The following is a 15,394-nucleotide window of genomic DNA, read 5'->3' on the forward strand; positions in this document are numbered from 1 at the left end:
CTACTTCCTGTTTAGTTAGAGGTACACCATGGATTTCGTAAACTGTTTGGAACGATTTGCGATTTCGTGTAAATCTTATATAAGAGCATTTCTGAGGATTCAGAGCCATATCATTTTTACGGGACCATTGAGCTAGTCTATCCAAGTCTTCTTGGAGAGCCCTACTATCACTAGGCGATCTTATTTCTTTCGCAATCTTTAGGTCATCAGCAAAGATATAACATTTCGACTCGTGGATGCATTCTAGGACATCATTGATATAAATATTAAATAAAATTGATCCCAGTATAGATCCCTGAGGGACACCTGATGTAGATCTATAAGGCTGTGATGCATGGCCTTTCACAACAACGAAAGATAACCTGTCTACAACATACGATGAAAGCCACGACAGTACTGACCCTCCAAAACCAAAGTTAGCCAGTTTTTCCAAAAGTAGCGAGTGATTAACTTATCGAAGGCTTTGGAGAAGTCTGTATATACTGTGTCTACTTAGACACGAGAGTCAATTGATTCTGAAAGAAAGGTTACAAAGTTGGATAAATTGGTAGCAGTAGATCTACATTTAGTGAAACCATGTTGTGCATCAGAAATTAATCGCTTAACATGATGTAATATTTACAATGAAACACGAGTGCTCAGTCCAAGATGTTTATTGCCAACTGGCGTATAAAATAATCACATTAAATAAGGTACTTACACAAAGTTGTTCTGTAGCTACCTACATTACACTCCTCTACACTAATTAAGAACTATCTTAAAACTATCTTACAACAATAATTACAACATACTTAATCCTAAGGAATACTAACTAAGAATTACAGAACATAAATAATAAGAGTCTTAACTTAAATAAAATAAAATACAAAAATCTTAATTACTTAGGCTTAACTAATCGGCACTGCCTAATAGGGCGAACTCTAAGTGCGGCAGCCGCGGACACATGTCCTGACCCGCCCGGTGAAGCCGGAGCGGGCTGCGGCTGCGACGCCGGCGGCTCGGCCACGCGCGGCGCCCTCTCTCCCGTCGGCCCCTCCGATTCTTCCTCCTCCTCCGACCCCGCGCCCCCGGGGTCTGATCCTTGAGCGTTCGCACTGTCTACCTGTTCACCCAACACAGACGGGGCAGACGCGAGCGATTGCCTGCTCTCGCTCGGTCTCCTACGCAACTGATCGATATGTCTGTGCACCACCCCACCGTCAGATCCTCTTACCTTAAAATTACTGCTTCCAAGAACCTCTACTACCTGCCCCGGAATCCATTTCTCCCCTTTCAGGTACTGCCTGTACCAAACCGTGTCAGACTTGTCGAAAGTCCGGTTGGCCCCGCCGGCCGCCTCCTGCTGACGTTGTTGTGCGCAACGCACTTTGCCCTCCCGATCCGGTCTAATTACATCGAGGCGGGTACGTATCGGTCTGCCGAGTAAAAGCATCGCCGGGCTCTCGCCAGTCGTACAATGTTCCACGTTTCGGTAGTAAAGTAAAAATGACCACAGAGCCCTGTTTATGTCCCGCTTCTCTTGCAGCGCCTTTTTAATTATCCTCTTAAGTGTTTTAACCGCGTTTTCGGCTAACCCGTTCGATGATGGGTGATAAGGTGGAGTAAAAATGTGTTGTATGCCGTTATACTTGTTAAAATATTCGAACTCCTTCGAAGCGAACTGCGTACCGTTATCAGTGACGATCTGCTTCGGTATACCGAATCGGCTGAATAATTCATTTAAACGATCAATTAAATAGCTCGCCGAAACCCCCGTCATGTGGAAAACTTCGATCCACTTGGACATCGCGTCCACCACCACCAAAAATGTTTTCCCCCCGATTGGGCCCAAGAAATCTAAATGGAGGCGAGTCCAGGGGCGCGATGGCCAGGGCCACATGCGCGGTGTCTGCCGTGGCGGCGCGTCCGCCTGCGCCGCGCACGCCTCGCACTCCCGGCACGCGCGCTCCACCGCTTCGTCGATGCCCGCCCACCATACATAGCTGCGGGCGAGCGCCTTGGACTTTACTATGCCCATGTGGGGTTCGTGAATAATTTTTAAAATTTTACTTTTACATTGTTCTGGCACTACTAACCGGTGCCCCCACATAACGCATCCTAACTCCTCGTATAACTCATTTCGCCTATTCCAGTACGGTTTCATATTCGTTAACTCGCAATGTGCAGGCCAACCGTCCCGTATGTATAGCAATACTTTAGCCAGTATTGGATCCCGTATCGTCTCGTTTTTTATTTCATTGTAGTCTAAACATAAAGAATCTTGAATACAATGTAAGTACGTTTGCTCAGGCGGTGTCGGCTCGCTTTGTTTACAGTCGATCGGCAAACGTGACAGACCGTCCGCTCTATTTTCATCGGTTCGCACATACTCAATGTCGAACGAGTAAGCCGACAGAATAATCGCCCAGCGCTGCATACGACTGGCTACCATAGCAGGGATACCCGTGTTCGGACCGAAAATAGATACCAAGGGCTTGTGGTCTGTCCGCAGCGTGAAATGTCGACCGTATAAATATTGATGAAATTTATTTACGCAAAAAATTATAGCCAACGCCTCGCGATGTATCTGTGAATAGTTCTTTTCGGCATCGGTCAGCGTCCGCGACGCATATGCTACCGGGCGCTCGCCGCCGCTGCCGGCGTCGATCTGCGTCAGCACGCCGCCGATGCCCCGCCCACTCGCGTCGCACGTTACTACTAATGGCTTCTTGGAATCATAATGGGCTAGGGTGTCCACGCTACTTAGAATTTTTTTTATTTTAATAAACGCATTTTCACATTCCGCAGACCAATACCACTCTTTATCTTTCTTTAATAACTCATATAACGGAACCAACCTGCCACTCATATTCTTTATAAATTTCCCATAAAAATTCAGAATTCCTAAAAATGACCTAAGTTCCGAAACATTACTTGGCCTAGGTAGCTTTGCAATAGCCTCGATTTTAGATGGGTCCGTTTTGATCCCGTCTTTACTGATTACGTAACCCAAGTATCGAATTTCGTTGACTAGGAAAACACATTTGCTAGATTTTAACTTGAGACCCGAATTATGTAGTCTACTAAAGACTTCCTGTAATGCCTCCAAATGCTCGCTTATTGTTTTACCGCCTATGATGACGTCATCTAAAAATATCTCCACATTAGAAATTCCCCGTAACAGATTGCACATAATACGCTGAAAAATTCCCGGACTGGACGCCAAGCCGTAAACGAGCCTATTATACCTATATAGCCCCCTGTGCGTATTGATAACGGTGTATTTTTTTGTGTCGTCTAGTTCAATCTGATTGTAAGCCTGCGACAAATCAATCTTGGAAAAGAAGCAAGCCCCGCTTAACCTAACCATTAAATCCTCGATCCGCGGCAAGGGGTACCGATCGATCTGCAAAACCGGATTTAATGTCGCTTTGTAGTCAGCGCAAACCCTCAAGGATCCGTCCGCTTTATTTACCGGTACTAGAGGAGAGGCCCAGTCGGAGCAGTCGACGGGCTCGATGACGCCATCGCGCAGCATGCGATCCAGCTCGGCGTCGACGCGCTCGCGCAGCGCGTACGGCAGTGGCCGCGCGCGGTGGAACACCGGCGTTGCCCCTTCCCGCACGCGCAGCGTCGCCTGGCCACCCGTAAAGCGACCGAGTCCGCCACTGAATAATTCCTTATACCTAGAACATAGTTTATTTAACTCAGTAGACCATGTTATTTTCCCATTATTAACGTCTATCTTATGACAACCACTCAACATTGGAACTCTTATATTTAACTCAGTGAGCCACTGTCGACCGAGTAATGATGTATTACCACCAGTGATAATAAATAATTCCAACCTTTTTTTGTGGTCACCATATCGGACCATTGGTTTGATTAAACCTAACGGCTTTATTTTTGAGCCGTCATAAAAATTTAAAATTAATGCACTGTTTTGTATACGATGATGCTTAAAGTATAGGTTGTATGTGTCAGCACTTATACACGATACAGCCGAGCCAGTATCCACTTCCATATTAATAGTAACCGCGTCAACTACGACGGGGAGACTCACCGGTCTGTAATCGTTGAGGCAGAGGTGGTGGAAGTTCTCCTCCAGGCTCTCCTCACTGAGGTCTTCTGCTCCCGCGTAATTCAGCAAGGCACGGTCGCCGGCCCGCTGTCCGCCGGAGCCACGTCCGCCGCGCTCGGGACACGCGCGCCGTAAATGTCCCTTCCGCCTGCACCAGCTGCACATATAATTACGGAACCGACATACTGCATACCGGTGATCCGACGACCCGCAGCCTGTACAAACTGCATACCGGCTTCCGACCCTCTCGTCTGCGGCCGCACCGCCACGCCACCTCTCCGCACCTAGTGTCCCGCTCTGTCCGCTCGTCGCTCCTCCACGCAAACCAGGTGCGCTGTCCCGCGCTCCCTTGCCTCTTATCACCCTGGGAAGAACACCACGCTCACCGCCATGACTTATCGCATTCACTGCTTGTATTGCGTGACTGCCACCGTCCAGAGGCTTCTCAACTGCCGCCGCATCCCGCTCTGCCGCTTCCAACGTGCTTGCTATTTTAACTGCCTTCGTATAGGACAAAGAGTCGTCTTCGGCGAATAGGCGCTGCCGTATGACATCACTGCGGAGGCCACACACAAATTGATCACGCAGATTCTCGTTGAGGTTGCTTCCAAACACACAGTACCGTGATAATTTCTTAAGTTCCGCCACGTATTCCGATACATTTTCCTCGGTGGTCTGTCTGCGCTGCCTGAACTTATATCGTTCGGCCAGCACGGAAGGCGTCGGTTCCAAGTGTTGTTGCATTAAGTCCACCGCCTCCTTGAACTTGAGCTCAGAAGGTTTCTTGGGACTAGCCAAATTTACTAAGAGCTCATAGGCTTCCTCCCCCATTACTGCGATCAATGTCGGCAGCTGAACCTCCGGCTTGATTCCGTTGGCAACGAAGTACATCTCGAGCCGATCCACGTAGGACGCCCACGCAGCACTCCGCATTTCAAAAGCGCCTATTAGTCCCACCGACATTTCGAATGTAAACAAGTGTAAACACCGTGCAACACCCTAAACGGCTGCACACCGCACAAAATATCACACCCGCACGTCTTCCATCCCATCCTCGTCGCCACTGTAATATTTACAATGAAACACGAGTGCTCAGTCCAAGATGTTTATTGCCAACTGGCGTATAAAATAATCACATTAAATAAGGTACTTACACAAAGTTGTTCTGTAGCTACCTACATTACACATGACAAACAAAAATTGGACGCAACATGGCTTCCAACATTTTCGGCAAAACTGAAATCAGTGAAATTGGTCGATAATTCGTTATATCGCTACGGTCGCCTTTTTTGTAAATTGGCACAATTCTGGCTTGTTTCCAGATGTTCGGATAGGTTCCCGATTTTAAAGACTCATTATATATGATACTAACAGGTAGCGAAAGGGGTTCTGCAAACCTTACCAAAAATATAGGAGGCAAATTATCAGGGCCAGTACCTTTGGTTAAGTCAAGTCTTTTTAGTTTCTTAAACACCTCGAATTGAGTAAATTGGACAGAACAAAGAGAAATGCTAGAAATCTTGCTATTTGCGCCACCACTTGTTGAATAATTAACATCATATACTGAAGAAAAATGTTTCGCAAATAAATTACATATGCCAACTCCATTTGATGCTATTTGGTCACCTAGAACCATTCTAGAAGGGTAGGTGTTCGGAGATTTTTTTAAGTCTTTTAGATGGGTCCAAAAATATTTCGGATTTTTTGAAATATTTGACTCAATCCTTTCAATGTAGCGCTTGTATTCTTTCTTAAGTAGTTTATTACAATGCTCACGTAGGTTGTTAAATTCTATATTATCAAGAGTTTTTGTTCTTTTTATATTTCATTCTAGTTTTATGCTTAAGTCTTAATAAGTTTATAAGGTTTTTAGTAAACCAAGGTGGATATCTACTATTTCTAGGTTTAGATTTGGGTACGTATTTTTTTATTACATTGTCTAATTCAGAATAAAATGTCAATAGCATTGTATTTACGTCGTTGCACTTTGAAAGGACATCTATCCATGCGATTCTGTTTAGGTCGAAAATTATGTTGTCATAGTCAGCTTTATAAAAATTATACCTCTCATTATAGATCTCCTTAACTACTTGCTTTTTGTTGGAAATTACTGTAATATTTAACGGTGGGTGGTGACAATCAACGATACTAATAGGGTTACTGGTTTCTTTAATTAAAAGTTCAGTTGTGTTGCATAAAACGAGATCTAAGATTCGCTGGTTAGAGTTAACAATGCAATTGAACTGGTTGAGGTCATTTTCCGCAATAAAATCAACAAACATTGCATCTAGGCTACTGCTAGGGTTACCAGTGGGTTGCAAATACGATACTCCCGGTTGTTGGGACCACGTAAGGTTAGTAAGATTGAAGTCACCTGCCAGTAGAACATGATCATTTTCTCTCATGACAAAGTTCGCATGGGAGACAAAATCTTCTAATTTATCTTTAGTGACGGGAGGTGGAAGATATACTGCACAGATTGCGATACGAGTAGGTTTACCCGAAATTTTAACATCAATAGTCACCCATAAATCCTCACAACTACTATCCCACACCATCATACGATGCGATGATATGTCATTACTAATTGCTATTAAAACTCCACCCCCGTTCTTCCCTTCCCTATCTCTCCTATAAACGGTGTATCTACTATCAAAAATTTCTCCATCGAAAACACTATTATTCAGCCAACTTTCAGTCAGAATATAAATATCATAATTGTTGTTCAATATATTAAGTTTGACTTCCCGACATTTGCTGCGCAGACCTATAACATTCTGATAATAAATTTTTAAATAGTTCATAATTAACACCTTACAAACAAAAACAATATGTGGTTCCAAATTAACGTAGGAAGCAAATAAAAATAATAAAATGGAACTAAATTAATACAGATAGTTCTTATTAAATACTGTACGCTAAGTCAGTGACTTTAACTGGTCAGCTTCACGGATAGTTCTGTGCTCTGACGTCTCCGTTTTCCTCATGAATATGCGACTATTTTTTACCCAAACGAATTTGTAATTTAGTTTTTTTGCTGCTTCTCTGGTCAGGGCATGTAATTTTTTAAGTTCTGGAGCGAGGTGCTCAAGCACATAAATTGAATTTTTCTCACCTCCGTAACCAATATGGCTGGTGTTCAATTTGTCATTGCGGTTCTTCCTATTGTACTGCATTACACTTGCGAGGAAAGCATCTCGACTCCGAGGACTCGCAAAAGTAACCACTACAGAGCGCGGTCGTTTGCTTTCTGGATTCATTTTGGCAATCCTTGTACACTTGTTTATATCACTTTCGGCGAGCTTATTACCAACCACTTTGGCGATTTGAGTAACGACGTTTATCAAGTTTTCTGCTTTATGTTCCGGTAAGCATTGAATTTCTAAATTGCTTCTTCGGGAGTACTGCTCGAAAATACTTAGTCGATTGCCTAAATCTTTTACTGTACTTCTCAGCTTTTCGTTTTCCTTTTTCAAATCATCATATTCAGTTTTTATATGGGTAATTGATTCCTTCATATCATTGAATTCTTTAAATATTTCTTTGTATTTTTCTTCAATTATTTTGGTCATCCTCATCTCCATATTGCCCAGGAGGTCATCCATCGTTTCTTGCATTATAGCCTTAACATTCTCTAACGTTAGGCTATCAATTGATTTTGCGGCCATATCGTTTTTATTACGTCGCATGGTAACATTAGATGTGGTGCTATCTTGATCAATATCGAAGCCGACAGTCCGTGTCAGGGAGATAGGACCATCAGCTTTCGGCGGCTTAGAACGACATGCTGGGCAAACCCAGGAGTTTTTGTAGTCTAAGGAAACACTTTTGTATTTTTTAGCTGTGGTACTTACACACTCAAAATGATACTTTAAGGAACAGGTATTACATTTGAGTTGCTCCGGAGTGGAAATATCGCGCGCACATCCAGCGCATTTCTTAATGTTTTGTACCTTGGTACTCATATTAGGTTAAAGAAATGTTTTTAGTAAAAAAGATCGTAAGAGACTGATCTTCAACCATAAGCTCTTACAATACCTTATCAATTGTTATTGCTTAGACGAGACGCTGGCACACAACTATCACTTAGTATGCGTCAAGAGAGACTGCACATATTGTAATCGCAGGCACCTCCTTTTAATAACTCCACGCCATCAATAAGCAAATATTGGATAATTCGTATAATTCTTAATGATCACTGTTACATTATGTTTACGTAAAAAACATATGCTTATTATGTTTTAAATCTTAATAGTTCAAAAAATTCTTGTATTTTTCGGGTATATCAATAATTGTTCAGCCTAGTTTAAAAACATTTAAAACTACACAAAACATTTGTTTATAGTAAACACTTTAAAGTCACACCTTCCTTATAACGCACAGAAAAACTATAACTATTACTTTAACTATAACTATTTTTTAAGATAAAATTACGAGCACGGATTTATAGAAGTTGTTTACGCACGGCGGTACGGTTCCGAACGGTTTCATTTTAACTACACATATAAATTCAAATGCTGAGTTATTACCTATTGATTTGCCTGAACTAAAATCTAACGCTACAAATTATACATTTTTAAATCAAAATATTAATACAGACGAAACATTCTTTCCATTCAACAGATTCTCTAACTTCAATCGTATGATTAACGCGACTGCTTATGTACTGCGCTTCACGCACAACAGCCGGCCGCGCCACAGAACCGATCAGCTGACGGGTGCGATCAATGTCGATGAGTTGAGTCGTGCAGTGATTATGCTAGCTAAGTTATCACAAAGGGAGTCATTTTCTTTGGAGTACAATTTGCTAAACAGTGGAAGGAATGTTAAGTCTAGCAACAGACTTTCAAGTCTAAATTTATTTTTTGAAGAAAAGGACCTAATTCGCGTAGGTGGCAGAATAAAAAAATCTTTAGATTTTAATTATAATAAGAAACACCCTATACTTCTTTGTTCTAAGCACTATTTTACTCGCTTGTTATTTATTCATGAACACAATAAAGCTTTACATTGCGGGCCGCAGGCGCTGCTGTACCGCTTACGCGAGCAGTGGTGGCCGCTGTCCGGTAGGAATCTCGCGCGGAAGGTGACTCATCAGTGCGTCGCTTGCACACGGGCTAGGGGAAAAACGCTAAGCCCACTTATGGGCAACCTGCCTAAGGAGCGCTTGACGGCAGATTTTCCTTTTATTCGCACAGGTGTAGACTACGCTGGACCAGTGTACGTTTTAAATCGTAAAGGTAGGGGTGCTAAGTTAGTAAAATCCTATATCTGTCTTTTTATTTGTTTTACTACTCGCGCTATTCACTTAGAGCTTGTCAGCGACCTTTCCACAGATGCATACCTCCTCGCTCTCAAACGATTCACTTCTCGACGTGGAAAACCATGTCAAATTTTCTCAGACAATGGACGAAATTTTGTAGGTTTAAACAATGAGTTTGCTCAGTTTTTATCATCTTGTAGTAAAGACGTTGTAGATTACGCAAATAGTCAAAATATTAAATTCTCGTTTATCCCTCCTTATTCCCCGTATTTTGGTGGCTTGTGGGAAGCGGGGATCAAATCATGTAAGTACCACCTGCGGCGAGTGCTCGGCAATGCTCATCTGACGTTCGAAGAATTCGCTACCGTACTCACACAGATAGAAGCAGTGCTAAACTCACGTCCGCTGGTACCTCTGTCTTCGGATCCCTCTGATGGCTATCCCCTCAGCCCTGGCCATTTCTTTATTGGCCGACCTCTCACGGCACCGGTGTGTGAAAATGACCTGCAACACTTACCTGTACACCGGTAGAGCCGCTACCAGAGAGTGGAACAGCTGCGGCAGCAGTTTTGGATGCGCTGGGCTAGAGAGTATATCTCGGAGCTACAAATCAGAGCTAAGTGGAGGGAAAATACGGCAGAATTGAAGCCTGATACGCTTGTCCTTGTCAAAGACGTGGCTCTTCCGCCGTTGAAATGGCCACTTGGTCGCGTGGTGAAGACAATTCCTGGTGAAGATGGCATCTCCAGAGTGGCGGACATCAAGACAGCATCAGGCGTCATAAGACGGTCTTACACAAAGATCCAATCAAAGTGCGAAACCAATATACGTACTTGTCGCCTATTGGCTAATTACCCCCACCCCGCTATCCTAGATCATTGTATCAAAAACCAGAATACATTTCAAATACGGAAGACTATACGTTGGTTTGATTTCAAAGTTCCAAATCCTCAAACGCCTCAACACTTTTAGTTTTTTCCAAACCTTATGTAGCTACACACACGCCGCTACATAAACTGGTCCTTCGAGCCGGATTTGGATCGTGGATTTGCAATTTTACGAGGATTTGGATTGATCCAGGAGCACATTCCCGTCACCGCCCGGTGAGTACTTTTGTGGTTGTTCCCATTTTCACAAGTCACCATTATGCCTTTAATGGATAGGGACAAGTCTCCATATAAAAATACTACAGATGAGAAAGCTGAGCAGGTCATTCGCGACCTCATCAGGAAAAGAGGTATTCTCAAGGGCAGGTTAACGAAGTTTGTGAATCATCTACATAGTTTAGTAAAACCGCTGGGTCAGGAGTCCAGGATAGAATTAAAATTGCGCATGGATGGGGCAGGCATTCTATTTTCAGAATTCAATTCAATACAATCAAAGCTCGAGGAGACTGTCTCTGAGTGTGATATCGACGAGCAGTTAAATCAGCGTCAGCAATTCGAGGACTGTTACTACAGCACACTTTCAAAAGCTGAATCCCTTCTTGGTGTCGGTAGGGAGGTCGCTGAATGCTCTAAAATGTGTTCTCAAAATCAGTCGTCAATTAAATTACCTGTCATCACTTTACCTACCTTCGACGGTTTATACGAGCACTGGCTAGAATATAGGGACACATATTTATCACTGGTGCATAATTCGACGGATATTACCGACATACAAAAATTTCATTACCTAAAATCGTCACTAAAGGGAAGTGCTGAAATGGTAGTTGTAGTATTGGGAGACTAGTAAAATTAAACAACATCTTATGAATGCATATTAACGACTGACTTTATTAATCTAACGTCTTTACAACTCTCATTATTTATATGCCACATGCCCTTTCTTTATACACAGTGAATTTAGAATGAAAACAAACAAAATTAGTTTACACTGTTTATCACATCAATCCATTAAACACTTACTTAATCAACAGAATATATTATAACAAACCTTATTGACTTCCTTATTACATATATTCATATATATTAGGTCCTTACATATGAAATTGGCGTTTTGTATGGGAGGAACAAAAAGTCGAATATTTTTTAATAAAATATATTTAATTAATCAAAGTATGAACCATTATTTTCTATGCACTTTTGCCATCTCATAGGTAGTTCATTGATCCCTTTACTAAAAAAACCAGTCGGACGGGAATCAATAAAATCTTTGAAGGCGATTTGGACTGCCCCATCGGAGTTGAATTTTTTCCCTTGCAAGAAGTTATCCAAATTTCGAAAAAAATGGTAATCTGTTGGAGCAAGGTCCGGGGAGTACGGAGGATGTCTTAGACTTTCCAATTGAAGCTCTTCTAATTTAGTAGCCGTCTGTTGCGCAGTGTGTGGTCTAGCGTTGTCGTGAAGCAGCAGTGGCGTGGAGCGATTGACCAGCCTAGGTTGTTTAGCCGCTAGCTTTTCCATCATGGTTTGCAATTCCTGACAATAGATATCAGCCGTAATAGTCTGGCCAGATTTGAGAAAACTGTAATGAACAATACCGGCACTAGTCCACTAAACGCTTACAAGTAACTTTTTTGGGGTTAATTTTCGCTTGGGGCAGGATTTGGCTGGCTGGCCAGGATCCAACCATTGCGCTGAGCGCTTCCGATTATCGTAAAGAACCCATTTTTCATCACAGGTAATGATTCAGTTTAAAATACCTTCATTATTGTGCCGGTTTAGTAATGTAACGCAACAGTCAACGCGCGTTTGCCGGTTTGCTTCAGTCAATTCGTGAGGTACCCACCTTTCAAGCTTTTTAATCTTCCCAATTCGCTTCAAGTGAATTAAAACAGTTTTATCACTAACATCGCAGCCTGCAGCTAACTCGGACGTGGTTTGCGATGGATCCGCTTCCACAATAGCCTTCAACTCTTCATTATCAACTTGAGTCTCAGGCCGTCCACGGGGCTTGTTCTGCAGATCGAAATTTCCAGAACGAAAACGTTGGAACCAAAAACGAACTGTGTTTTCTTTTGCAACACGACCGCCATACACATCATTCACCCTTCGAGTCGTTTCCGCAGCACTAGTGCCACGGCGGAACTCGTACTCGTAAATAATGCGATATTTTAAGTTTTCCATTTTGTAAAATGAGTGACGCAAACAGAAAAAAACAGAAGAAAAAAAACAAATGAATGACGGTCATCGAACCACAAATACATGAGTCTATAGCTGTACAAATTTGAATTTGGAATTCCTTACCAAAGAGGAGAAATTCGTGATTAAAGTGGCCAGTACGAAAAACGCCAATTTCATATGTAAGGACCTAATATATTGTATTTCATTTTTTTTTTACTAATTTTTTTTTTTTTAATTTTTGTATTTTTTTTTTTGCACGAGACAAAAAAAAACAAATAGAAAGTAATAAAAATGTACAAACAGTTATGATTACTGATAACACAATAAAAATTATGGAAAACGCTTAGGTGGACGAATCTGCCTTCCCGATCGAGTTACATAGTTACTATCTGATGTATTTTGTGATAGATTTTGTTGTGAAACTGAGTCATCATTTTCGTTATCTAACGGGAATGGTTGTATGTTATTATTGTTATTGTTAGATGTTACAGGTAACGAATACGCGTTGTAATCATTAAATGTATGTTTTTGTCCGCTTGTGTATGTCCTTATGTGTTGTCTGTTACGGCGGTAGTGTCCACCATCCGGCGTGCTTACCCAATATGAGCGCGGCTCAGCCGCTTGATTGAGCACGCGAGCGTGCACCCAGCGAACCCTGCCGCCGGTACTAGGCGCTTCGCGAATCCGTACCTGTTCCCCCGGCTGCAATGACCTAAGTCGTTTAGTGTGTTGATCATAATATTCTTTTGCTTTTTGAATTTTTTGTGTTCTCATTTTCACCACTTGTGATTGTTTGGGGATTGATGGATGTAAGAGTTTTTGTACTATCGGTAACCTGGTATTTAACCTACGATCCATTAAAAGTTGCGCAGGTGAAAACTTTTCCCCTGTAATTGGCGTGTTTCTAAAATTAAGTAATGCTAAATATGGGTCTTTTTTATCATTTAAAGCTTTTTGCAATAGATTCTTGACAGTTTGGACATTACGTTCCGCAAGGCCGTTCGAGCGTGCGTAATACGGTGAGCTAGTCACATGTTCAAATTCCCATTCAGTTTGAAAATTTACAAATTCATTAGAGGTAAATTGTTTAGCGTTGTCAGAGATAAACTTCTTTGGTATGCCGTGCCGAGCGAAAATGCTTTTTAATTGACATATCACCGTGTTACTATTTAAATCATGGAGCGTTACGACCTCGACGAATTTTGAATAGTAGTCTACTACTAACAAGTAGTTTTTATTACCCATGTGAAATATATCAGTGGCGACCACCTGCCACGGTGTTTCGGGCACCTTGTGTGGGACGAGGGGCTCGCGGGGCTGTGCGGGTGCGCGCTCCGAACACGTCTCGCAGCCCGCGACCGCACGTTCGATCTGTGTTGACATGCCCGGCCACCACATTACATCTCTAGCTCGCATTTTACACTTTTCTATGCCCAGATGTCCCTCATGTATGCGATCTAACATCTCTTTTCTTAAACTCTCCGGTATTACAATACGATCACCCCTGAACACGATCCCTTTTTAGCCGACTTCAAAAAGAAGGAGGTTATCAATTCGACTGTATTTTTTTTTTTTTTATGTGTGTTACCGCGAAACTCGGCCCCTGGTGGTCCGATTTTGATAAAAATTATTTTAATCGAAAGGAAGTGCTTGCAGGTGGGTCCCATTTTTTTGTTTTTTTTTTTAAATAACTAGAAGACTAGTAGATTTTGAATATAGCTTCAAAATTTGTTGCGGAAATTAGGGACATTTTTGCTTTCAGCGCTTACGTAGGCTAAACTATAGGACCTACATAAAAATGATGTATGGCGAATTGTAGCTCTTTAAATGTGCTAAATAAAAGTCCGCGATAGCATATATCTATCTTTTATAGTTTTCTCACAATAACCATTTTTTTCTTTAGAAACATTAATTAAATTCATGCCCTATTTCCGACGCTATTATTCAAGTTCAGTATTAACCCTTATGTAAATAAATATGTTCATTATCAAGAGAATTTAATGTAGATTATATTTGCAATTGAAACTATATCATTCTGTCTAATAGTTTAGGAGATATCGTAAGAATAAAATTACGCGGAAACGAAAAATGCTACATCGCGTTACAATGAATAGCACAAATTTGCTTTCTGGGCTTACGTAGGTCAAACTATATGACCTACATTAAAATGATGTATCGAGTAATTATAGATCCTTAAATTTGCTAAATAAAAGTCTCAGGTGGCATATATCTATCATCTATGGATGTCTCACAAAAACCATGTTATTATGAACAAACTTCGATTAAATTGCACACGAAAAACAGCGTCGTAAGCTTACGGCGCTATTATATTATATTCGATATGAATCCTTATCCAAATAAATATGTTTGATGGCTAGAGTATTAAATGCAGATTACATTAGCCTTTAAACTATGTAATTCTGATCAATAGTTTGGAAGATATTAAATTATTAAAAACTACGCGCATTCGAAAAATGCTACTGCGGCGCGCGGCTGGACAAAATTAAAGGCACGCTACGATGTATTAGTTCGTTAATTTTCAATTTGTATACCGATTTTGATAATTATTTCATTGTTTAAAGGATAAGTGGTTATCTGGTGTATTCTAAATTAGTTTTTGAATTGAAGTACACACATATTAAATAGGAAAGTCCTTTTCTTTATTTGTCTTATTTATGTCCTTATACGTATTAAGGAAATTTGTAAAAAAAACTATCTCAAACAAAATGCGCTTAAAAGTAACTTAAAAAAAACAATTTCAAACAAAATGCACTCAAAAGTAACGTAAAAAAACAATTTCAAACAAAATTCACTCAAAAGTAACATAAAAAAACAATTTCAAAAAAAATGCATTCAAAAGTACCATAAAAAACAATCTCAAACAAAATACACTAAAAAGAAACAAAATAATGTCATGAAAACTTCTTTCTTTCTTTCTTCTCTCTTTCAAAAACCCTCTAAACTCTAAAGAAAGTTCTCTTCTTTCTTGTAACATGTCTATATTGT

The 15,394-nt window shown here is 41.1% G+C and overlaps 1 protein-coding gene across 1 annotated transcript; it reads right to left on the reverse strand.

Moving 5' to 3' along the window:
* Nucleotides 1-877: 877 nt before the first annotated feature.
* LOC123722930 (uncharacterized protein K02A2.6-like) lies at nt 878-5,088 on the reverse strand. The gene has a single exon (XM_045685487.1). It carries the CDS (start codon nt 5,021-5,023, stop codon nt 878-880), a length of 4,146 nt encoding a protein of 1,381 aa, XP_045541443.1. The 5' UTR covers nt 5,024-5,088.
* Nucleotides 5,089-15,394: the final 10,306 nt, after the last annotated feature.

The sequence above is a fragment of the Papilio machaon genome, chromosome W, assembly GCF_912999745.1.
Source record: "Papilio machaon chromosome W, ilPapMach1.1, whole genome shotgun sequence".
NCBI lineage: Eukaryota > Metazoa > Arthropoda > Insecta > Lepidoptera > Papilionidae > Papilio > Papilio machaon.